General features: G+C 40.7%; 2 protein-coding genes across 2 annotated transcripts; one reads left to right on the top strand and one right to left on the bottom strand.

The window, feature by feature from the left end:
• Nucleotides 1-12: 12 nt before the first annotated feature.
• On the bottom strand, nucleotides 13-3,043 carry tnnc1b (troponin C type 1b (slow)). Its single transcript, XM_060938179.1, has 6 exons — nucleotides 2,853-3,043; nucleotides 1,359-1,389; nucleotides 1,055-1,201; nucleotides 718-832; nucleotides 503-639; nucleotides 13-401 (listed from the first exon to the last, which is right to left on the bottom strand). Exons 1-6 carry the CDS (start codon nucleotides 2,874-2,876, stop codon nucleotides 370-372), a joined length of 486 nt encoding a protein of 161 aa, XP_060794162.1. The 5' UTR covers nucleotides 2,877-3,043; the 3' UTR covers nucleotides 13-369.
• Nucleotides 3,044-9,727: 6,684 nt separating this feature from the next.
• Nucleotides 9,728-25,336, top strand: si:dkey-32e6.6 (extracellular matrix protein 2). The gene is made up of 9 exons (XM_060936935.1): nucleotides 9,728-9,887; nucleotides 11,138-11,190; nucleotides 11,551-12,037; nucleotides 12,125-12,240; nucleotides 13,157-13,289; nucleotides 14,027-14,184; nucleotides 14,269-14,408; nucleotides 22,792-23,118; nucleotides 25,159-25,336. Exons 1-9 carry the CDS (start codon nucleotides 9,728-9,730, stop codon nucleotides 25,334-25,336), a joined length of 1,752 nt encoding a protein of 583 aa, XP_060792918.1.

Here is a 25,336-nt window from a genome sequence, read left to right as displayed (position 1 = left end):
TGTCTCCAAACATGATGTGGCTAGATCATTTTATTTCAAACACTGGTGCTTTTGAAAAAAAGGAAGTTTGTGACATGACTACAGACAGACAACACACTTTACTTCCAAAGTTGCTACTTCAATGGCAAGTTGAAAAATACAATTTACTGTTAGGCATAATAGTTTTCAGAACCAATGAATGATGTGGGGTAATGCTAATTATTTACACGTCTTACAAGTGTTTCTTTTTCCCCAGTGTGAGTTTGTTGTATGCGTGCCAGATTACAGGTGACTGTGACCCTGTGGTGATGTCGCAGCTCCAGGACAGGGAATGATGGTGATGCATGGGACTGTTGAATTTGCATTGGGGTCTTCAGCTAGGCAGTGTTTTTATTCCACACCCTTCATAAAGTCCAAAAACTCTGTAGGTTTGAGAAGGAATATGTACAATCAGCTAACTCTGTCTTGTCATTTTATTTTGGTAGAGGCCTAAGAAACCTTGAGGCTTTTACCTCATACCTACCATCATAGTCAATTTTGCCATCGTTGTTTTTGTCTCCATCCTTCATGAGTTCCTCAATATCATCATCAGTAATGGACTCGCCTGTCAACTCTAGCATCTTCTTCAGCTCCTCTAGGTCAATGTAACCATCTCCGTTTCTTAAAGAGAGAATATTAATTACTTGGTGTAGTAAGCTACAATCTGAAGCTGTGATGAGGACTCCTTATGCTCCTTACTTGTCGAACATGCGGAAGACCTCGGCCAGCTCCTCTTCAGATTTTCCTTTGCTCTCCTCTTTCATGCAGCGCACCATCATGACCAAGAACTCATCAAAGTCCACAGTCCCGCTACCTATATAAAAATACACAGCCGCCATGTTCCTATGAGATGTGATTAGTTCATGCACTAACAAGAAGTTGTAAGACTGCCTCTGCTTGAGGTTTCTTTTCTTGGAAGAACCGTTTACTATTTTGGAAAATGTTGGAGCTTTAATTACAGAGCCTTATTTTGTGGTATAGCCTAAATTTGTTCAATGCATCAAATAGACCCAAAATATGTTCGGGACTAGTGTACCATCCTCATCAACTTCATCCACCATCTCCTGTAGCTCTTCTTGTGTAGGGTTCTGTCCCAGCATCCTCATCACCTTCCCCAACTCCTTAGTGCTAATACAGCCATCCTCAGCATCCTGCACGAAGATGTCAAAGGCAGCACGGAACTCTGCCAGACGCACGATAACACACACACACACACACACACATGACTTCATGCAGCTCACACAACCTGATAGCACTTTAGAGTGGGGTTGTTAAGATACCAGAGCTAAACAGAGAACAAGGCTGATATTCATTTGCATTAGAGAATAACAAAGTCTTACCACTTTTTTGCTCCTCTGTTAAATTCTCAACCTATTGTATAAAAGAAATAAACAGGTGACAGCTTAGTAGCTAAACAGTAATCTGATACAGTATGTTGTGACAAAGATGTCATTCCTCACATACTGAGCAGGTTCTATTCTTTACGCATATAAGTCATGATTTTATTTTTGACATCTAAGCTAACACCTAGATACTGGACACCAGACACAACCCACTGTTAATCTCAGCAATGCCACCCTTTGACCTGCCACTCATTCACCAGCTATTGCATGATATATTTAGCTTCCATCTTGTGTTTTATGCAGCACTGATTTATTTGTGCTAATATTAAAATTTGAACTCAACCGGCTGAAGCGATCAAGCCACAGGTCTTTAATGTGCTCTGACCTGACTGGTGTAGATTCTGAAGGTTATCTATTCCATTTAAAAATATATATATATTTCATGATTAACCTTCTGTTAATCCTCAGGGATTCTTTAGAATCGTAATAGTCTCTCTATAAAAGAGTTCTACTTGAACCCCTGTCATAGGGAAATGCTCTGTGGTAGTGTTACACATAGGAAGTTCTTCTATGGGGACAGAAACCATTTAGGGGACATGTTCCCAACCCCCTGTCCTGCATAGCTTAGTGTTTTCCCTGTTCTCAACACAGTTGATTCAACTAATTAGCCAATTAAACAGTCCTTCCCGAGTTAAAATGGGTGTGTTAGAGCAGGGAAAACACTAAAATGTGTTTTGTCTCCAGGACCGGAGTTGGGAACCTGTTCTTTAGGATATTAGAATTTTTCTTCTAAGAGTGTATATTTTGGTATATTACTTTATATTATCACTTTAATCTACTTATTTATCACAGCATATTGTTGTCTTATTTAAGTTTCCCATGGTAGCAGATAAAAGCATCTTTATATTATTGCTGTTCGCCATGGCCTAATGGTTAGAGATGCAACTTTGGGACCAAGGCCAGCAGGAATGGCTGAAGTGCCCTTGAGCAAGGAACCTAACCCCCAACTGCTCCCCAGGCTGCTCTGGGTACGTTGTATGTCGCTCTGGATAAGAGCGTCTGCTAAATGCCAGTAATGTTAGAACTTCAGGTCCAGTAGCCTTTACTGTTATTTCCAGTTAATAAAATAGTCTAAACCCTACAGAATTTCTGTATTGATGTACATTATAAAGTTCTGTTTATTAGTACAACCTTGACTGTGAAAATCATTAAATAACATTGTAAAAAAAAAAGACCTTTGACCAGTTTTACTACTGACCCTAAACGTTGGTTTAACCATGAGTGCTCGTACAGCATTAGATTTCACTTAATCCGTTCTTGAAAATATATCCTCAATGCACTCTAGGACCCTGGTTTTAAGTGAAAGGGCTCAGGGTATACATGTTTAACACAGTTTTAGACCATAAAATTTCACACAGTCAAGGTTTGCGTTGATCAGACTTTTTCATTCTGTTTCACCCTAGATTCCTTTAACCCATAACAATCGCTTACCGCTGCTTTATATACATCATCCATGGCTGTCCTGAGTTCTGACTCCCTTCCTCAAACTGTGTAGTTCTCTATGATGGTCCCTCTCAGGTAATCCAGCACTCCTTACAGCACTGTAGACAGAGGACAAAGAGTCCCAGGGCCACCTTCTCTGGCCTTTATGCCTGGTATGGGTGTCTCAGAAAAGACAAAAGTCTGCTGTCACTCCCCCTTTCCTATCTGAGAGAGAGATGGATAGAAAAAGAAAAGGGGCAAGAGAGAATGGGCTTAGGGATGGAATGGGCTATAAATAGAGCAGGAATGTAAGAGACAACAGGCAGGAAAACGTCAGTTATGACAATAAGTCCTTGGTGCTGCTCCCTGTGGCTATCCAGCCTGCAGGCCCATATTGAGCTCTAAACTTAACTTCCAGTCACCTGCATTTGCCAATCATCGAGGGAAGAGCACAAGGCCTCGGAGAGAAGACCCCTGAACAAAGGGAAATGGCCATAAAAAGCCAGGCCTTTGTCAAACTGCTATACCACTGTTATTTTCACACGTGTTGTTGTTAATGCAGTCTATATACAGTATTCTCTGTCAGAGAAGCACTAAATAGTAAGATGAAACAGTGTATTGCCAATACCTCAGCAATCTTTCATTTTCTTATGTTTTCACATACTGTTTGATTTATATGGTAGTACTGTATGTGATTTTGAATGCAGACAATGAAGATGTGTTGGGGTGAACCCAATGAGAGTCGTAGCTCTAACGTCTTTACTCATGCAGCTGCTCTGGTGCCCCTTGGCCTTAACAAGCACTGGCCTTCTATCTCTGAACCTTGAGTGCTAAAACAAATGCATTACAGAAGCCCAGTGTATATTTACACTATCTCATCTCATCATCTCTAGCCGCTTTATCCTGTTCTACAGGGTCGCAGGCAAGCTGGAGCCTATCCCAGCTGACTACGGGCGAAAGGCGGGGTACACCTTGGACAAGTCACCAGGTCATCACAGGGCTGACACATAGACACAGACAACCATTCACACCTACGGTCAATTTAGAGCCACCAATTAACCTAACCTGCATGTCTTTGGACTGTGGGGGAAACCGGAGCACCCGGAGGAAACCCATGCGGACACGGGGAGAGCATGCACACTCCGCACAGAAAGGCCCCCGCTGGCCACAGGGCTCGAACCCGGACCTTCTTCCTGTGAGGCGACAGCGCTAACCACTACACCACCGTGCCGCCCTATATTTACACTAATTGTCTATAAATTTTACATAGTCAAGCCTTGTACTGTATTATCCCAGTTTTACACATTCATGTGTCCTTTGCATTGCCCGTTTGTGGAACGTTGAGCTGGTAATCTATGCTGCCCAGCATGTGAACATGTCTATGTGTTTCTGGCACTACTACATACCCATGTTCTCTCCACACCCTTCTTGTACCAACCACAGCTACCTCACACACATTTGCCAGATTAAATGGTCTGTTTTCAGCTCAACAACTGTTTAAAAAAAAACCCTGCCCAATTCCCTTGGTGTCTAAAACCATAACTTTGAAGCTTTAATTTACCAGGCCAAGTCCTTTTTAGGCTAATCCTGAAAACATTCAGGGCATGTTGGCACGTCCAAACTTCTGTCCTGCCTATTGTAACTTTTTATATTAGTTTCAACACAATTACAACTAATAATTCAGATTAGTTACTGATTATTATGTTTTAAAGTGAATAACTAGATTTAAAAAAACAAACAAACTTTGGGGTGTTGACTATCGCCCAAAAATCAGGGGTTTTAACAAATCTGGCAACACTGTCCTTACTGAGAACATGAGCTGAGGGCCCTGGAGGAGGGGATCAGGTGGAGAAGGTTATTTCAGTGACATTTCACATACACACCCGCACTTTAGCAAGAGAAAAATGAGTCTGTGTGGGTTGTCAGATTAAAATTACAAGGCTTGAACTTGTTCCTACGCTGTGTTTGTTTGGAGACTGACTTTGGATAAAAATCCATCTCGGACTTACACAAGCATACTGATAGCTGGGAGCTTGTACTTTCTCACCGCAACTAATTTGAGAAAAAATGTGGAAGAGCACATGCATTAAGCTTGACCTCAATATGTTTGCGTATTATGTTCTCCCACAGAATTTTAATATTTACACAAGAACTTAAATTACGCACTGTTATAAACCATAATTTCCAGCAAACCTAAGAAGCAAAGCCTGTTATTGTAAATCATTAAGTTGGTCACATAGTCAGCTTCGTGGTCATGTTCAGTTGTTTGTTGGCTGTCCAGTTGTTTGAACAGATGCCCTGCTTCTACTGCAAATCTCTAACTTGCATGCTTTCTGACGTTAGCATTAAAACCTTATGGCAGGTTATTAAACATTTGAAAACCCAGCTCAGAGAGGCTGGGAAAATCATGTACTTGCTATATCAACAATATATAGTTGTAGTCCATGTTGTAGCCTGTATCTGTCTTAGCAAACATTAATGGAGTCACTGGGATATCTCTCACTCTACAGTGATTCTTTGTGGTCAGCATTCCCCCGTGTAGTCACCCCCTGTGTGTGTGTGTGTGTGTGTGAGAGTTTACAGTCAACCTGCCATAACTTTTAATTCTTTAAGTTTACGGTACATATTTTTACCTAACATTTAATCCCCCAGGTGCTCGTTGGTTTTTGCAGTAGAATCCCTTGCTGTCTACTAAAAATATCCACGGATCCTCTTATGACCTCAGAACAGGATAATTTTATGAGCATTAATTTCCTGTTTAAATATTCAAATATTAGGCACACTGGGTACATTTTTGCCATCATATTTATTTATTTGAAGCCATAACATATTTTTATTTATGAAGTTTCCTCCCACAGAATCCAAACCAGTTTCACTGTGTCAAAATGCACATTTAAAACTCACTTGAATCTAAATTAAACCTATGAGCAGTAGATTAACGCTTTGGAAAATGGAATTTTTAGCCTGTTTTGGGGTGTCCATGTTCAGGACTGAATTTATTTGTGATATGTCACACTCCACAGTAGACACTTTAAAGGAGAAGTGAAGGCAAATTTTTTATTATCAACATTCAATTTATCTCATTTTATAAAATGTAGGAATGCATTTCTGACAGCTATTTTATCACTGCTATAGCAAGTTATGAGTGTTTGAAATATGCTCTGTAATATATCAGTCCATATGTCAAAACAATGGCTGTAAACGAGATTCGTTGAGACCTGTGCAAGACATCGTAGGACGGAAGTAAAACATACAGCGGAAATCAAAGTGACCGACGTCTGCCAACATTGTCAAAAGACGCATGCGCCCTCTTTCAAATGTTGATGTAATCAAGCCGGAAGTTTTGTTTCTTTTGATAGCAATCAAGAAAGTTTGAAAAAAGTAGGCAGTAATCGTCATTTAAACTCATTTTTGTGCAATATTTCGTTTGGAAAACAGTTTTCAAAATGGCAGCACTGACACCTGGCTGACACTTCATGTTTCGAAGTCTTGCACAAGTCTCGTGAAGATCGTGCGGATAAGTGACGCCTGCCGTGGACCAAACTAACTCAATTCAACATGGCTAAAAACCGAATAGGCCGATAAGTTTCCAATACAGGTGGCACAGTGGTGTAGTGTGTAGCACTGTCGCCTCACAGCAAGAAGGTCCTGGGTTTGAGCCAAGCGGCCGGCGAGGGCCTTTCTGTGCGGAGTTTGCATGCTCTCCCCGTGTCCGCGTGGGTTTCCTCTGGGTGCTCCGGTTTCCCCCACAGTCCAAAGACATGCAGGTTAGGTTAACTGGTGACTCTAAATTGACCGTAGGTGTGAATGTGAGCGTGAATGGTCGTCTGTGTCTATGTGTCAGCCCTGCGATGACCTGGCAACTTGTCCAGGGTGTACCCCGCCTTTCGCCCATAGTCACCTGGGATAGGCTCCAGCTTGCCTGCGACCCTGTAGGACAGGATAAGCAGCTACAGATAATGGATGGATAGTTGCCAATACGAGTCATGATATAAGGTTACTAAAACCGAAAATGTAGTTGAATAACACGTTAATTAAGAAATAAAGCAAGTTTAAAAATGACTTCAGTTCTCCTTTAAGAATTTGCAGTTTTTCATGAGTCTTTCTTTCTTTCTTTCTTTCTTTCTTTCTTTCTTTCTTTCTTTCTTTCTTTCTTTCTATACTAGGTATAAATTTAATAATTTTGTTGTGGCAGTTGTATACAACATTTTACTAACAAAATCGCTTTAGCTGTGCTGTAGCAGGGGGCTCACACCCCTCCCCTTTCCCAGTGCCCTGCTCACTAGCAGCTAAACACAGAGTCACGGTACTCTAGACACAGAAACCCAACAGTGTAAGAAACTTGTGGTGATAAAATAATTCATTTGTTTATACTGATTGAAAATGTCTGATAAGTCAGTTTACAGTCTGCCAGAGGAATGAAACACCAGTTTACTGAGAGAAAGGTTTAAGTAAGGAATAAAATGTGAAGGGTGTTGTGGTTATAGGGAAATAATGAATACTAAGGTAATTTGACATGAAGTGGAAGGACACAAATTTGATTATTTTCAGCACATCATGAAATCTGTTAATTTGCCAGTAATTCTAGTTTTTAATTGACTAAAGAACAGCACATGATACTTTTAACCATATGTAGTTACATTTAATTTGTTGAACGTCCTTGAGACAAGTTAGTTCCTGTGTGGAGCAGCTACCATACATGTCCCTGAGAATGTGCTGTTACTATAGAAATGATGATGTGTTGGAATGAGTGCATTAATACAAATCTATAATTTGATTTACAGCCAATACTACTGTCCGAGCCATACTGTTATAGAAAATGAACCAACACCTTCTGACCAAACTGAATTGAGAGTTCAACAGTGCTGTGGGATAAACCTGTTAAAATCTCAAATGGCCAACTTCGAGTTTTGTCTGCTTCGTGTAAGGCTGTATTACATCACCCCTTCATGGGTTATTTTCCTTTAACAGCATGTCCCTTCCTGGTTTGTTCTGTAAAGCTACTTTGTGACAATGTCTACTGTTAAAAGCGCTATAAAAATAAACTTGACTTGACATGTAATTTAGTGAATTGTCTTATTACTGTATATTAATATACATTAATAACTAAATGAAATCTATAATAATTATAAAGGCGACAGTGGTTAGTAGCAATGCTTTACAAATGTAATAAAAATAATTAAAAATCATATGGATTTGTATTTTTAATATTTAATGACGGGGGCGGCACGGTGGTGTAGTGGTTAGCGCTGTCGCCTCACAGCAAGAAGGTCCTGGGTTCGAGCCCCGGGGCCGGCGAGGGCCTTTCTGTGTGGAGTTTGCATGTTCTCCCTGTGTCCGCGTGGGTTTCCTCCGGGTGCTCCGGTTTCCCCCACAGTCCAAAGACATGCAGGTTAGGTTAACTGGTGACTCTAAATTGACCGTAGGTGTGAATGTGAGTGTGAATGGTTGTCTGTGTCTATGTGTCAGCCCTGTGATGACCTGGCGACTTGTCCAGGGTGTACCCCGCCTTTCGCCCGTAGTCAGCTGGGATAGGCTCCAGCTTGCCTGCGACCCTGTAGAAGGATAAAGCGGCTAGAGATAATGAGATGAGATGAGATAACTAAATGAAATCTATAATAATTATAAAGGTGACAGTGGTTAGTAGCAATGCTTTACAAATGTAATAAAAATAATTAAAAATCATATGGATTTGTATTTTTAATATTTAATGACGGGGGCGGCACGGTGGTGTAGTGGTTAGCGCTGTCGCCTCACAGCAAGAAGGTCCTGGGTTCGAGCCCCAGGGCCGGCGAGGGCCTTTCTGTGTGGAGTTTGCATGTTCTCCCCGTGTCCGCGTGGGTTTCCTCCGGGTGCTCCGGTTTCCCCCACAGTCCAAAGACATGCAGGTTAGGTTAACTGGTGACTCTAAATTGACCGTAGGTGTGAATGCGAGTGTGAATGGTTGTCTGTGTCTATGTGTCAGCCCTGTGATGACCTGGCGACTTGTCCAAGGTGTACCCCACCTTTCGCCCGTAGTCAGCTGGGATAGGCTCCAGCTTGCCTGCGACCCTGTAGAAGGATAAAGCAGCTAGAGATAATGAGATGAGATGAGATATTTAATGATGTTTAGTATACTTTTAATGTGTTATGTTAAATTGATAGGGAGGCCAGCATATAAGCCTACAGGCTTTAGGCCTCCCTTGCACATTCTGTTATATTACTATTTATTATATCTTGTAAATGTATATGTCCAATATGTGCAATAAACAATATACAATAAAAACATATACAATATACACTAAAACGGAAACTTTTTGAACAGTAGGTAGTATCCAGAGAGTCACTCTGTTTAACTTCTGGATTATTTAGCACTCTCTTTCTTTTTGGCCCATGTCCTTCTCCTTTTCAGACATGCATGCCACTGGCCTTGTGCCATACAGAGCTGGAGACAGGCGTGGAAGAGTCAGTCAGTCCACTCCCTGTTTTCACACTTGCTATCTTATTTTCCCAATTTGTCTATCATAAGTGTTACAAAGTGTGAAGTTGTGTCACTCTGGCAGGCTTGACATGGCTAATACCACGTCTGCCTTTCTCCCTGTCCTGCTGTATCCTGTCTCTCTCTCTCTCTCTCTCTCTCTCTCTCTCTCTCTGGCTTTCTCCCTCCCTCTTTCATTCTAAAAATGTTTCAGTACGCAAACACTGCTTAACCACTGAATACGTAAAACAGGATGATGTTTCTGAAAAAGGGATGGGTTCCAGGCAAGAATATTCCTTGTGCATGATTAACCCCCTCCTCCTGGGCTCTCCTCTTCCTCCGGCTGACTCTTTAAGAGGGCAGCCATCAGGTACACACTGAGTGAGACCATCACGCCGAGTGGTAGAGCGCAGAGTAAATCAGCACCATGCAGTCAGTGTGGATATTATGTATCTGTGTAGGTGTATGTGTAGGAGCTTTGGTAGTGGAAGCAGATTCTCCAAATACACTGGGAAAGTCTACTGAGAATGGGACAAGCACTAACATTTCAAACACTCCAGAAGTGACAACAGCAGTGGAACATTCAAGTAAGTTATGCTATGATGATGCTCTAATGGTGCAGGTGTCTGATATCTAACTTCACATTCACACATTGTTGGATTTGCGTACAGGTGCAGTTTACAAATTCCTTTTCCAGTGTCGTTTTTTTCCCCCCCAGTGTTATTCTTGCTTTAATTCTTATTCCACTTTGATCCATATTAAATCAAATCCATCAGTGTGTCTTCTGAACACCTGCTTCAATGGAAGGATAAGACTCCCAGAAAATCTAACTTTTTGTACACAGTCAAGATCACATATTTGTTTCATAAATATAAATACTGATCTTGAAATTGAACATCTTGAACACTGAATAGTCAAGATGTGGCACATTTTTTGTTTTAGAATTTTCAGAGAGAGAGAGAGAGAGAGAGAGAGAGAGAGGGGTAGTAAAGTAGAAGTAGTAAAAATTGTGATGTAGTAATGCTAAGCTTGATGAGCCAGCAAAAAGGGAGAAAGAACATAAGGACATCGGGGATGATCCTGATAATCAGCCAGGTTTTTTTTTTTTTTTGGAAACATCATAAAAACATTATCATTACATCATAATTACACGTTAGCATCAGTGAATATTCCTCCAGGTCTCAAAAAGTTGAATGTGGTGTCCTGCAATTTTCTGTTTCAGGTTCCATCCACTCTCAGAAAAAAAGAAAATTATAATTAAAACTATAATTAGCAAGTGTACAAATATAGCATTCACTTCTGCCAAGTTCCATGTTCCATAATCATTGGCACCCTTGGTAAAGATGGCAAAAAAGGAGGAGATTAGAGTCCAGAAGTGAGGAGGATCTGGAGAGCTTCTGTATTGAGGAGCAATCTGAGATTCCTTGCTCTCTATTCTCCAGTCTCATTAAAACTTATAGGGGAACACTGTGCCATGTTGGCAAAGGGAGATTGCGAGGGAGAGTACTAAATGCAGGAGTGCCAACAACTGTGACACGTGCGGTTTTGTTAAAAATATATATATTTTTGATAATGGTTTTATTTTCTTAGAATAGCTCTATTTCAGTTAAATGGAGATAGATTTCTCATATTTTCAGTGTGGGATTAACTACATACATTTTAAATATTCTTTTTTATGAAGAAAAGATGCAAATAATGCTGGAGCTGATGGTCTATGTACAATTTATTATTATTATTATTATTATTATTATTATTATTATTATTATTATTATTTAGTGTAATTCATTTTTCATTTTCCTGTTTGAGGCAATGTCTTGACTCAAGTATTTGTTCCTAGGGGAGAAGAGGGCAGCCGAGAAACCAAAAAGAGGCCCAGTTAGGGACACACAGGTGAGCATGGGTCCATGAAAACATCTGAGGACCAAGAAACTCATTTTTTACTCCCTTATCTATGATTAAATTGGAAGAAATAGCAAAACCAAGAAGTTTCAATTACTTTACCATACGTGTATATGTAGTTATATGTATGTTAAACGCCTCGGTTTGCGGTCAGCTCAGTAGGTGTGCCCCTGTTATAATGAATGTACTGGCTATTTTTACCTTCTACTGTAGTTTTTCATCTCTCAACTCGGCACTGCTCTTTTTCTGTCTTTCCTATTTATCCACTACATTGAGTCTTTTTTATGTTTGTGCCAAATACAGTTATTTCTGTATATTTATGTCTAATGATGGGCTCCATGTTTCTGTCAGCAGCCAGCTCTGGGGCGAACGTTAGCAGCGTGGGTGGAGCTAAATTCCATCTTGAAAATGAGAGATGGAATTTCAGGTAAACTGAGCACTGTACTGCATGAGCTCGGTAATGAAAAGAACCGCCTTCTTGGCCAGGTTAATGAGCCAGCGACAAAGAAAACGGAAGAAGATGAGGAAGAGGAGGAGGATGAAGAAGATGATGAAACGGAAGAAGAAGAAGGAGAAGAAGAAGAAGGAGAAGAAGAAGGGGGAGAAGGAGGGGAAGAAGGTGGGGAAGAAGGAGGAGAAGGAGGTGAAGAAGAGGGAAATGAAGAAGGGGAGGAAGAACAGGTTGAGGAAGAGGAGAATGAGGCAGCCGGTAACAGTACTGCAGAATTGCTACCAGAGGGTTGTCAAGTGAATGAAACTGAGGTTTCCTGTGCAAACGCTGGCATTGCTGAAGTTCCCATCATCACTGACCTCAACATCACTACACTTGACTTATCTGGTAAGTTTAGAGGTGAAATGTCGAGTCTAAACAAGTGTGTAATCAAATCTTCAAAAAAAAAAATCTATCTTTTAATCTCTGTCACAGGAAACAACTTCACCACAATACCTTCTGATGCTTTCTCTGGACTGCCCAACCTGGAAGTGGTCGATTTGAGCATGAACTTTCTGGATGATTCCTCTATCAGCCCTGACTTATTCATGGTGTTCTATACTTCCCGAACATATAACATTTTATCTTACACAGGCAGCAAAGACACGTGTTTACAAGAAACGTACAATCAATATTAAGCCTTGAATATGTCATTTTATCATTCAAAATGAAACATCTAGAAAAAAACCCCGTCAGGGTTCTTTTGTTGCTACAAGTCACATTCTGCATAAAATAAAACTCATTCAATCAGTCATGGATTGATGCCACAACTTTAGGCACTATTTGAAAATCCTATATTGAGATACCACTAGCAACCGTCAGATTAATCTAGATGTAGGATAGTTGTTCCACACAAGCGATGTTACAAAATGTTCTTCTATGAGATGCATTGCAATAATATATTTCTTTTTGGCATGCAGGATAGATATGTATTTCTAGAGCTATCCCTAGCTCACCCACATTATTTCTCAGCTGAGCAGTTTTCCCCAGAATAATTATTTGCTTCTCTGAGACTTTGAACATGTTACAGAAAACCTGTGAGACACACTGAGTAAAAACCTATAATCAGCATTCTGCAGAGTACTGTCTCTGTATAGTGTCTATGTAATTACCGAGAAGAGCAAATGCCGTCAAAGGGGAAGGGATTGAGGTCATATTTTACAGTATCCAATCCTGAAGTGCCACCAATAACACGGGCCAGGAGATTGGTAGCTTTACTCGGACAGGGTGCTATTGGACTGCATTGATGGCAAGGTTTTAAAAAAAGGCACTCGGCTTAAATTATCCTACCACTACAAGAGTTCCTGAAAAACCAAGAGTACTCATTTGGTGGTTTTCCTGGAAATACAGCTACATCAATTTAGCATCGTGATTAAATGATGGTGTTTAACCATGTAAAACACTGAGTCCACAGCTGTACTCTGCAGTTATTCACAAACATCCACATTCTTTATTTATCCTTCACAGAATCTGACAAACCTAAAAACGCTGACTCTTGATGGCAATGGTCTGGAAACAATCCCACATCTGCCAAGATCTCTGGAGGAGCTGAGAATCAATGAAAACAAGATAAGCCAAGTGCTTTCCCACAACTGTGAAGGTTTGGTCTGATGGTTTTGTCTTAATTTAAAATATGCAGTAAATATTGACATGTAGGAATAATAAATGACGAGAGCATGCTGTTATAGGAAAAACATCAATGATGGAATGGTGTCATGCCAAGCTGAAGTTGACTGTTTTTCAATAACACCAAGGCCCAAAGAGTTTTGTTCCTTTAACAGCATCTCTCTTTTCTTTCTCTTTAAGATAATAAGACAAAAAAATGCAGCTTGTCTTGTTACTGAAAAACCACAAATCCATCCATCCTGAAGGCTTTTCCGTGTCTGAAAACTTAGTGTTACATCTGTTACACCCCAATGCTGATAATGGGAACTCCTTCCAAAAATGCTAAATAAACAACTCCACCCAGAAAACATAACCATATCAAAGAGTAGATGTTTTTAACTTTATTTATGTGGAGAATCCACCATACAAGTCCTTGTGTAAGTTGTTACTATGAGAAATGTAATGCATTAGGATCAGCACATTAATATAGGCCTTGCAGCTAGAACTACTGTCTGAGCTGTGCTGTTATATCTGAAAACGTCTGACCAATCAGAATAAGCATTAAACAGTGTTGTTTAAATTTCATTAGAGCAATTAGCATTAGAGCAAGTTTAGAACAACTTTTTACAGTACGTAGAAAAATATTGTCAAAGGGATATGAGAAATTTTATCACATTTTATGTAAGAATGTTTAGGAGTTTTGTCTCAGAATGTCCTTTGAATTTTTTGTAGGTTTGTCCAACTTGCTCAACTTAGAGCTGGCAGGAAACGTCCTGTGGGAGGGCAGTGTTGAGCCCTTGGCCTTCCAACACCTCACCATGCTCAAGCACTTGAGACTAGACAACAACCGATTCACCTCCATTCCATCTGGACTGCCTCCATCTCTGGAGGTCAGCTCCTGCAAATATTTTATAGCTTAGATTATAATACTTTCTTTTCTCACACTGTGTGTGTGTGTGTGTTTATTTTTACAGGATTTGAGGATGCCACACAATCAACTAGTGGAGGTGCAGGAAAGTGTTCTGAATAACTCCGTCCACTTGACAGCCTTGGATCTGAGTCACAACCTCCTGGGTGACACCAGTTTCTACCCTGGAGCCTGGATTAACCTTCCGTGAGTTACATGAGTCTACCTTTTATTTCTTAAGATGTGGGGTTTTTTTACATTTGCAGTAGTAGAGAGAAGTATTAGTATGTATTTGAGATGTACAGTCAGGAAAAAGTACACTTTCTATCATAAACAGTAACAGGGCAGGTAATGTTGCTAACTCACAGCTCCAGGGTTCCATCCTGAGCCCAGGTTACTGTATGTGAAGTTTTTGCATGTGTCTCTATGGGTTTCCTCTGTGTACATTAGTTTTTCACACCTTCCAAAAATATGTCAGTAGGTAAATAGTCACATGTTCACATATGAATATGTGTGTGCGTGGTGCCCTATGCTGTACCAGGGTCCCATCCAGGGTGTTCCTCCCTCATGTCCAGTAGCAACATTTATATCAAGTTAAGAGGATTTATGCATTTTTCTTACTTTACACTAGATGGCGCACATCAACCAGGTACACTGTAAGTCCAGAAGTATGTGGACACCCGACCATAACACCTATATGAGGTTCTCCATTAAACTGTTGCCACAAACTTGGAAACACAAAGTTGTCTAGAATGTCTTTGTATGCTGTAGCATTCAGAATTCCTTTCACTGGAACTAAAGGGCCCGAACATGTTCCAGCATAGCAATGCCGCTGTGCACACCGCAAGGTCCATAAAGACATGATTTATCAAGGTTTGAACAGAAGAACTCTTGTGGCCTGTACAAAGTTTACCTCAACCCCATTGAACACCTTTGGGATGAACTGGAAGCCAACTTTGCTGTAGGCCTTCTTGGTAAAAGTCAGTGCCCAGCCTCTTGGGGACAATGGGAAAGTCCCCAAAGCCACAGTCATAAATCTGGTGGAATAGAGTGGACACTGTTATAGCAGCAAAAGCATGACCAACTCCATATTAATGGTCATCCATCTATTATCTGTAGCCACTTATTCTGTTCTACAGGGTTGCAGGCAAGCTGGAGCCTATCCCAGCTGACTATGGGCACACCCTGGACGGGGTACACCCTGGACAAGTTGCCAGGTCATCGCAGGGTTGTCACAGAGACAAACAACCATTCACACTCACATTCACACCTACGGTCAATTTAGAGCCACCAGTTAACCTAACCTGCATGTCTTTGGACTGTGGGGGAAACCGGAGCACCCGGAGGAAACCCACGCAGACACGGGGAGAACATGCAAACTCCACACAGAAAGGCCCTCGCTGGCCTGGGCTCGAACCCAGGACCTTCTTGCTGTGAGGTGACAGTGCTAACCACTACACCACCGTGCCGCCCATATTAATGGTCATGGTTTTAAAATGGAATATCAGTGTTCAGGTGTCCACATACTTTTGACCATACAGCCTGTGACCGTCACTACAATAAAAGTAGAGCGTTGAGAGAGTGTCCCAGAATCCACTGTTTATTTATTTATTTAACCCAATAATTAATAATAATTGAACTAGTGAACATCCTTGGTCCTGGCCCAGATACCGGACCAGCAACATTTATACCTAATCAAGAGCATTATTTTTACACTACACTAGATGGCGCACAACAACCAGATGTTAGCATGACTACAATAAATGCTTAGCATTGACCAAGTATCACAGAATCCATCTTTTGTTTTTACGTAGATGATATTTGAACTGGTGAACATCCTTTGTCTTGGCTCTGACAGCCAAAAGTTCTCAGGCTCTGCTCAGACCCCTGACCCAGGGGTTACATCCTGCAGAGGAGAAGTGGAACTCTGCAGGGTCAGTCACACCGTACAAGTGACTCCAGTGACTGGACTGAACTGAAAGCTACAACACTCAGCACTGTTGATCCCTTTTCATCTGTCAAATAGATTGAATGTTTCTGAAAAGACTAAACAGGATTGCAACCTTCAGTCAGTGACTTGCAGATCCTTCAGGGAGTGATTAAGAAAGTGGAGATGATGTAGTCATTGAAAAGGGGTATTTCATTATTCCGCATCAACAATCACTGGCAAGCACTGCCAATTGTAGACTTTTAAAACAAATATTATGGTGGTGGAAATCACAACCTGAAATCACAAAATTATTATATTTATTAATGAGTTCTTGTAGTTATTAGTCCACATAACTGGACACTTGAACTGAATGGGTTCAATCTAAATCTCAGAAACAAGTGTCAACCTATTTAGGAATACAAGAAGCTCGAAGGCTCCAATAAATAGCCAGAATATTACTGTACACAGATTTATTTAAATAATAAACCTAATGATTAAACGTGTGCTGATGGGGCCTGTGAATTTAAAGAAGTCCTTGGCTTCCAAAAGTTTCAGAACCCCAGATACCGTACCATTCCTGAAAGAATCCTTCTATGATACATTACATTAGGCTGTGTCTTTGGGCATAAACATTTATATAATTATATTCTTCCTGAGGGGCGGCACGGTGGTGTAGTGGTTAGCGCTGTCGCCTCACAGCAAGAAGGTCCGGGTTCGAGCCCCGTGGCTGGCGAGGGCCTTTCTGTGCGGAGTTTGCATGTTCTCCCCGTGTCCACGTGGGTTTCCTCTGGGTGCTCCGGTTTCCCCCACAGTCCAAAGACATGCAGGTTAGGTTAACTGGTGACTCTAAATTGTCAGCTGGGATAGGCTCCAGCTTGCCTGCGACCCTGTAGAAGGATAAAGAGGCTAGAGATAATGAGATGAGATGAGATATTCTTCCTGAAAAGAGGAACGTTAGAGAGAAAAAAGGAGAAAAGAGTAATGATGGAGCGAAGTCAGCAGTGGGTAGATATAACCATTGTAATTTTTGCTGCTGTTGTTGCAGCCATTTTTTCCAGCAAGTTTTATGACTTTGATGAGTGGAGAAATCTATAATCTTACAGTGGCACTCAGTACATGGTAATTATCTTAACAACTTTACTATCACATTCACTTAATTTTAGTGCCACTAACCTTTGCTGTTTTCATCTTTTTGATGCTTGTGTGTGTGTGTGTGTGTGTGTGTGTGTGTGTGTGTGTGTGTGTGTGTGTGTGTGTGTGTGTGTGCTACCTGACATCTATGGCACTGTGCTATTATCTCTGTGTAAATTTGAGCATCTACCCCAATTCAGACTTTCACTGCTTTCATCTCCTCTCTGTGTGAGTGCCTGTCAGTCCAAATAGGCTCCTTAATTCTGCTCTGTGAAGCCCGTCTAATTACCACCACTACCTTTTACATGTTCCCTCATTAGCTGCTCTGCCAGTTTTTAACTCTTTATTGCACCCAAGAACAGTTCTCTGTATGATCCACTGAGGAAATGCACAAGAAATTGTCTTGTTTCATCCAAAGGCACACTTAGGCACATTAAAAACACTGCCCTTCCTAAAAAGCCTGGAACCTAGCTCATAAATTCTCACTTTGGTTTTGGGTTTGGCTTAACAGCTTTTGCAGTGTGTCCACGTGTTGCTGTACTCCTCTTTTTATGGTATACTATATTTATAAGATCAGAGAACAGCTGCCCAGAGATGTAATATATTTCCGTTACCAGCAACCCATTCATGACCAGTGATTTTAAAGGAATACTGCAGCATTTTGAGCTACATTTCTATCCACTGCATTTGTAGTGTATGTATAATTACCATATATAAGAATTCTTAATAACAGAAAAACTGTTGAATTGGAGCGCACCTAAAATGGGAGTCTAAGAGCAAATGTTAAACTGTCCATAAATGTTTAAAATACACAACTATACAATGCAAATTTAAAAATACAACCATCACACTCTAATGATATACTGTATGTCTTGGGATGAGACAGACATGAAGTTGTTCTTTTTAATTAATTCTCTTTCACTCTTGCAATGGAGAAGGTTTTGTGGCATCTATGCACAATAGGCCCCGAGCAACTACGTTGGTAACTACAGATTCTTCATCTTGCAACAGTAGTCCCTAAGAATAACTTGACCAGACATAGCGCCAAACTTTCAAATACTTTTGAGTGAAGACTTGACAAAATTGATCGAGAAAATATTCATTTTGTGTAAACCTCTATTGATTGTCCCAATGGCTGCACTATAGTCTTCTTTTATGAATGAGCTTCCTTCCTTTTTTTCAGTATAGGAAAATGTGCTAAAATTTATGTCTGCGGTAATAGTACAGACACAACAGATGCAGTTGATAAAAATTGAAAATCATTGGAACATTCCTGAAGTCTGTTGTGTTGCCCTCCTACTTGGTCTAATGTTGTGGGAACTGGAGCGGCTTGTGGGTGAAAGACCCACCGGACTCTGCAGGGGTGACTGTTTGTACATGTTGTGTGCTTGTTATTGTTTGTGTTTGAGGAACAAGAAGGGGACGTCTAGGAGAGCTCCATTTGTTTCTGGTTAGCTTTGAGCTGGAAACAGAGTGTAAAGGGGTGGGTGGGTGAATGGATACTGAGGGTTGTGGCATTACGATATATGAACCGAAAGACCTGTGTTAATGAGTAAGGATTACAATGGTTTTATTTTTTTTTGTAGGGGGTGAACTTAAGGGCATGCAAAGACAGTGCTCAAAACACAAGTTAACTTTAGTAAAGAGCACACAATATAATTTCCTAACACTTTATGGAAAGTACCCTTGGGCAGAAAAAGTCAAAGGCATTCATAAATAAGAAAAAAGAGATCTCTAATGATCATTCAAAAAAATCTATCCAAAAATCATATATGTAAATTGATAGAATGCAGCAGCAGCAGCAGCAGCATCCCACTGCAGTATCCTTTTCCCTGCAGCTCCTATATCTGTGTCATACATCCAGAAATTAAGGGAGCAAACAGGGCCAGGATAAAGCCTTCTGCATGAATGCACAGCGGTTGTCCTGGCAAGCATGCAATGTTGCATAAGCCTGGTTGTATAACTCTGGCACTGGTGAGCATCTGCATATCTGGTGGTAATTGCAAGACCTCTGTTTCTAAGTAGGACTGCCTTCAACTTATTGATTGCTTTTGGCTGAAAACATAATTCTAGTGCCCAAATGTCCAACTCAGAAAGCACACATTAATCGTGAAGATCAAACTCATTTTGCAATGTGCTACTCCTTGGAGTGTCATAAATATTCATTTTCATTTTTACAAGATTCTTTATAATTTTGCACAGGCTCAATTTTGGCAAATGTTTTACTTTAATGTGAAACTTCACCCCCAGCTCTGAGCCCAACTCCACCTACTGCATCTCATCTCATCTCATTATCTCTAGCCGCTTTATCCTGTTCTACAGGGTCGCAGGCAAGCTGGAGCCTATCCCAGCTGACTACGGGCGAAAGGCAGGGTACACCCTGGACAAGTCGCCAGGTCATCACAGGGCTGACACATAGACACAGACAACCATTCACACTCACGGTCAATTTAGAGTCACCAGTTAACCTAACCTGCATGTCTTTGGACTGTGGGGGAAACCGGAGCACCCGGAGGAAACCCACACGGACACGGGGAGAACATGCAAACTCCGCACAGAAAGGCCCTCGTCGGCCACGGGGCTTGAACCCAGACCTTCTTGCTGTGAGGCGACAGCACTAACCACTACACCACCGTGCCGCCCACCCACTGCGTAATTTTGAAAAATGCTAAAAAGTGGTCAAGGGGCTGAGGTGGGGGGTGGGGAGGGGCTGAGGAGGGGAGTCCGGTGGGGAGGGGCGGTTTCACAGGCTCCTACTCAAGGGCAGGGGCTGGGGGAGGTGGGTGGCCTACCTCTGGTTAGAGGGCATTAACATTTTTTTTTTTTACTAAAAATTTAATGACGTCGAAAAATACCAAACGGTCAACTCTACGTTAGCATCGGCCTTGCAAGATTCAGAAGGTTAAGGATTATTTTAACCAGTAGCTGGCATTTTGAGGCATTTTCAACCCATAAAATGCTGATTTTTATTTAAAAAAATTAAATTTTGTCAGCATTATAGCCAGCGTTTTCCCCGTTTCGAACACACCCTTAGTTTACAGCTCAAAAAAAAAAAAAATTAAGAGTGAGTGCAGTACCTCTTTAAGCTTAGTGAAGGTGGTGATCATTTATGTCTTACTAACTTCTATTCTAATCAGTAAAAAGGGATGACTAATTTAGTTGTTAAGAAAAAAACAGTCAAAAATTGTGGTCTAGGTATACTTATTGTAATTTAAAAAAAAACTTTGTTCTTTGTTCATTAGCAGTCACAGATCTCAGAAAATTGCACTAAAGACTGCATCTGTATGTACAGTGGTGCTTGAAAGTTTGTGAACCCTTTAGAATTTTCTATATTTCGGCATAAATATGACCTAAAACATCATCAGATTTTCACACAAGTCCTAAAAGTAGATAAAGAGAACCCAGTTAAACAAATGAGACAAAAATATTATACTTGGTCATTTATTTATTAAGGAAAATGATCCAATATTACATATCTGTGAGTGGCAAAAGTATGTGAACCTTTGCTTTCAGTATCTGGTGTGACTCCCTTGTGCAGCAATAACTGCAACTAAACGTTTCCGGTAACTGTTGATCAGTCCTGCACACCGGCTTGGAGGAATTTTAGCCCATTCCTCTGTACAGAACAGCTTCAACTCTGGGATGTTGGTGGGTTTCCTCACATGAACTGCTCGCTTCAGGTCATTCCACAATATTTCGATTGGATTAAGGTCAGGACTTCGACTTGGCCATTCCAAAACATTAACTTTATTCTTCTTTAACCATTCTTTGGTAGAACAACTTGTGTGCTTAGGGTCATTGTCTTGCTGCATGACCCACCTTCTCTTGGGATTCAGTTCATGGACAGATGTCCTGACATTTTCCTTTAGAATTCGCTGGTATAATTCAGAATTCATTGTTCCATCAATGATGGCAAGCCGTCCTGGCCCAGATGCAGCAAAACAGGCCCAAACCATGATACTACCACCACCATGTTTCACAGATGGGATAAGGTTCTTATGCTGGAATGCAGTGTTTTCCTTTCTCCAAACATAACGCTTCTCATTTCAACCAAAAAGTTCTATTTTGGTCTCGTCCGTCCACAAGACATTTTTCCAATAGCCTTCTGGCTTGTCCACGTGATCTTTAGCAAATTGCAGATGAGCAGCAATGTTCTTTTGAGGAGCAGTGGCTTTCTCCTTGCAACCCTGCCATGCAAACCATTGTTGTTCAGTGTTCTCCTGATGGTGGACTCATGAACATTAACATTAGCCAATGTGAGAGAGGCCTTCAGTTGCTTAGAAGTTACCCTGGGGTCCTTTGTGACCTTGCCGACTATTACACGCCTTGATCTTGGAGTGATCTTTGTTGGTCGACCACTCCTGGGGAGGATAACAATGGTCTTGAATTTCCTCCATTTGTACACAATCTGCCTGACTGTGGATTGGTGGAGTCCAAACTCTTTAGAGATGGTTTTGTAACCTTTTCCAGCCTGATGAGCATCAACAACGCTTTTTCTGAGGTCCTCAGAAATCTCCTTTGTTCGTGCCATGATACACTTCCACAAACATGTGTTGTGAAGATCAGACTTTGATAGATCCCTGTTCTTTAAATAAAACAGGGTGCCCACTCACACCTGACTGTCATCCCATTGATTGAAAACACCTGACTCGAATTTCACCTTCAAATGAACTGCTAATCCTAGAGGTTCACATACTTTTGCCGCTCACAGATATGTAATATTGGATCATTTTCCTCAATAAATAAATGACCAAGTATAATATTTTTGTCTCATTTGTTTAACTGGGTTCTCTTTATCTACTTTTAGGACTTGTGTGAAAATCTGATGATGTTTTAGGTCATATTTATGCAGAAATATAGAAAATTCTAAAGGGTTCACAAACTTTCAAGCACCACTGTACATATGTATATTACCAACTGATCCTTAGAGTGGTGGCCCAATACTATGACTTTTTGTATTATTTTTAATGTCTCTTTTGTTTATTTTTTATTAAATAAAATGTAGTTACAACTATCAACGATTGACACAGATGAAAGGGAATCAAGAGGAAAGGAAAAAAAGTGGATTATTATGGGCAGCTTCTGTAAACTGATCATAGACTATAATTCCTCTTGGTTTCCTATGAAAACAACTTTACGGGTTAGTTTTAAAATCCTATTACATTCATTTGTCTTTAGTATCCGCTTTATCCTGCTCAGGATCATGTGAGGGCACATCCTAGCCATTGCAGGACACCATGCACATACATTCACACACTCATTCACACCTGTCGGGGTAGATAATTCACCTTCAGGTATGTTTTTGGGTTGGGAGAAAACCAGAGAGCCTGGAGAAAGCCCACACAAACGTGTGGAACATGTGCAAAACCTTGCAGAAACAGTATAAGAAAAACAATGATGATTTAACAAAGCTTGAATATCACAGGTCTATCTGTGTTATGATTACTGGGTACTGTGTTGAAATCTTTACACATATTGTTTCAATGCATATTAAAGTAAATTTATTTTGTTCTTTTTACACACACCCAGGAAGCTGGAGACTCTGGACCTGTCTAACAACCAGCTGTACATGGTACCTGCTCACCTGCCCAGAGTTTTGCGCCAGCTCTCCCTGCAGCACAACTACATCCGTTCCATCCCTCCCGACACTCTGAGCCATATGCGGCCGGGCCTCCGATCACTTCGCCTGTCTCACAACGAGCTACCGGAGCAGGGGCTGCTAGGGAAGGCCTTCCGTGGAGCTTACAAAACTTTGGAGGAGCTCCACCTGGACAACAACAGGTTGGAGAGGGTCCCACCAAATGTTCGTTACTTCAGGAACTTGCATCAACTGCGGCTGGATCACAATCTTATCCGGTGAGTGTGAGTAAAGTACGAGCCATTAGCAACCTTCAGTCAGACTCAATACTGTAAGATCTTAATAGTAAATCCACAGAAACTGTGCAGATTCTTCATTTATTTATAGAAGTACACTTTATAGCTCTGGCTACCGTATAAAGTGTACTTCTTCACAACTGTACTTCAAAGGGTACTATCATTATGCAAAAATCAAACTTGTTTGGATAAGCGTAATTATTTTATATAACTGAACAGATTTGGTCTTTTTCAGCCTTCTCTAAAAAAAACAGTAAATGATCAGCTCACAAATCATCCATCATACCATCTTTATCTTTAATCTCAGCAGTACCAGCAGCATCAGTTCAGTGAAAAATCGAATTTACGCAACTTTCCACAAGGCAAATATAGGTAATAAGCCAAGACATCTTTGATACTAAAGCTACAAGGTGAATGTGGGTTACAAGAAATGGAAGTATGTCTCAGAAATACATGCCAAAATATTCATATATTTGCTCTAAATTACATTGGTAATTTATATATTCTCATTTCAGATATGTTGTAGTGAAACTGAATTGTCCTCTGCATAACTTACTGCTTTCCACATACATATCTTTAAACAGAAATGAAAGGTATGGCCTAGGGGGTAAAGTTGCTAAATTAAAACACTAAGAAACTAGAAGAGCACTCGGACTAGAAGAGTGCATACCTCCGCCAAGCCGCATATTCAGATTAGCATCAAAACCTAATCAATTGTTCCTTGGCCCATAGCTCACCTTTCCTCAAAATTTCATCAAAATCCATTCACTATTTTTGAGTTATGTTGGGAACAGGCAAACAAACAAATGGAGGTGAAAACATAACCTCCTCCAACACAGTTGGCGGAGGTAAAAAAAAAAAGGTATATATTCATGTGTGTGAACATACATTTATAAAAATATTTTGGAAGAGACTGACTTACATTACAGGCAGCACGGTGGTGTAGTGGTTTGCACTGTCGCCTCACAGCAAGAAGGTTCTGAGTTCGAGCCCGGTGGCCAACGGGGCCTTTCTGTGTACAGTTTGCATGTTCTCCCTGTGTCAGCTTGGGTTTCCTCCAGTTTTCCCCACAGTCCAAAGACATGCAGGTTAGGTTAATTGGTGGCTCTAAATTGACCGTAGGTGTGAATGTGAGTGTGAATGGTTGTTTGTCTCTGTGTGTCAGCCCTGTGATGATCTGGCGACTTGTCCAGGGTGTACCCCGCCTCTCGCCCATAGTCAGCTGGGATAGGCTCCAGCTTGCCAATGACCCTGCACAGGATAAACGGCTACAGATAATGGATGGACGGATGACTTAGATTAGTTTCAAGGAATGTTAACCTCATACCTAAAATTAAAATAAACTAAATGCCTTACACGAAACATGTCTATTCAACTACAGATAGGGTAAATTAACAAATGTTGTAAATTTGACTTATCACTAAATTATTCCTTTAAAGAGGTGTTAATTATTGTATCTGTCAAATCACACATTGTAGAATCATCTGTGAAATTTGCAGAGCTCCTCAATTTAAAACAAAACCCAGACCATATTCCTTAAAACAAAACCCACATAAATTGATGTCCTGTTCCCATTTTTTTCCCTCAGAATTTCTCTCCCATGCAAAATTCAATCATTAGGCATATTTTTCAGAACCTGGTTTCAGCAGCTGGTTTGCATTTCAAACCCATAACCTTGTCTCCACGTTTAGGTTATTCTACCTTGTCATGGCAATCACACCCTACCTAAAGCACTGAAAACTACAGACTAGTTAGAAAAAAAAATGCATGTGATTTGGCTGCCTGCCAGTAATTGTGTGGATTCAAATATAGACCATAACTCCTGCTTACAGTGTTTTCAAAGCCTTGCAGTTTATAGCCCTTCTGAACTGTTCAGCTCCAACTACTAGAAAGGATCAATATAAAATTTGGAACTCAAATCTTTCTTAAATGATGAAAAATGTTTCTTAAATAACGCAATATATATTAAAATATTTGTCCGAGATTTATGTGTATGTAACTCTATACATAAATGTGTTCCAGTGCCGTTCCAGCGAAGTCTGTGTGTAAAATCAGCCTCATTAAGTCTTCTCCCTTGTTGGCTCTGCACCTGGAGAATAACTACATCGACGTGAACAGGATCCCACGCAAGGCTCTGTCTTGCATCCCTGACCTTCAGAGGGTCATACTGGAGCCGCAGACTCATAATCAGATTGTGTAA

The sequence above is a fragment of the Neoarius graeffei genome, chromosome 13, assembly GCF_027579695.1.
Source record: "Neoarius graeffei isolate fNeoGra1 chromosome 13, fNeoGra1.pri, whole genome shotgun sequence".
In the NCBI taxonomy this organism is placed as follows: Eukaryota; Metazoa; Chordata; class Actinopteri; order Siluriformes; family Ariidae; genus Neoarius; species Neoarius graeffei.
The sequence above is the reverse complement of the archived record's forward strand: the minus strand, read 5'-3'. Positions and strand labels throughout refer to the sequence as shown.

Bases quoted from the DNA above. Each gene is read 5' to 3' on its own strand.
- si:dkey-32e6.6 (XM_060936935.1), top strand. From the start codon at position 9,728: ATGCAGTCAGTGTGGATATTATGTATCTGTGTAGGTGTATGTGTAGGA. The intron at 9,888-11,137 runs GTAAGTTATGCT...ATTTGTTCCTAG, and splicing joins AACAGCAGTGGAACATTCAA to GGGAGAAGAGGGCAGCCGAG. The intron at 12,241-13,156 runs GTGTTCTATACT...TATCCTTCACAG, and splicing joins TCAGCCCTGACTTATTCATG to AATCTGACAAACCTAAAAAC.
- tnnc1b (XM_060938179.1), bottom strand. From the start codon at position 2,876: ATGGATGATGTATATAAAGCAGCG. The intron at 640-717 runs GTAAGGAGCATA...TCTCTCTTTAAG, and splicing joins GTCTTCCGCATGTTCGACAA to AAACGGAGATGGTTACATTG. The intron at 402-502 runs GTAGGTATGAGG...TCAAACCTACAG, and splicing joins TGGCAAAATTGACTATGATG to AGTTTTTGGACTTTATGAAG.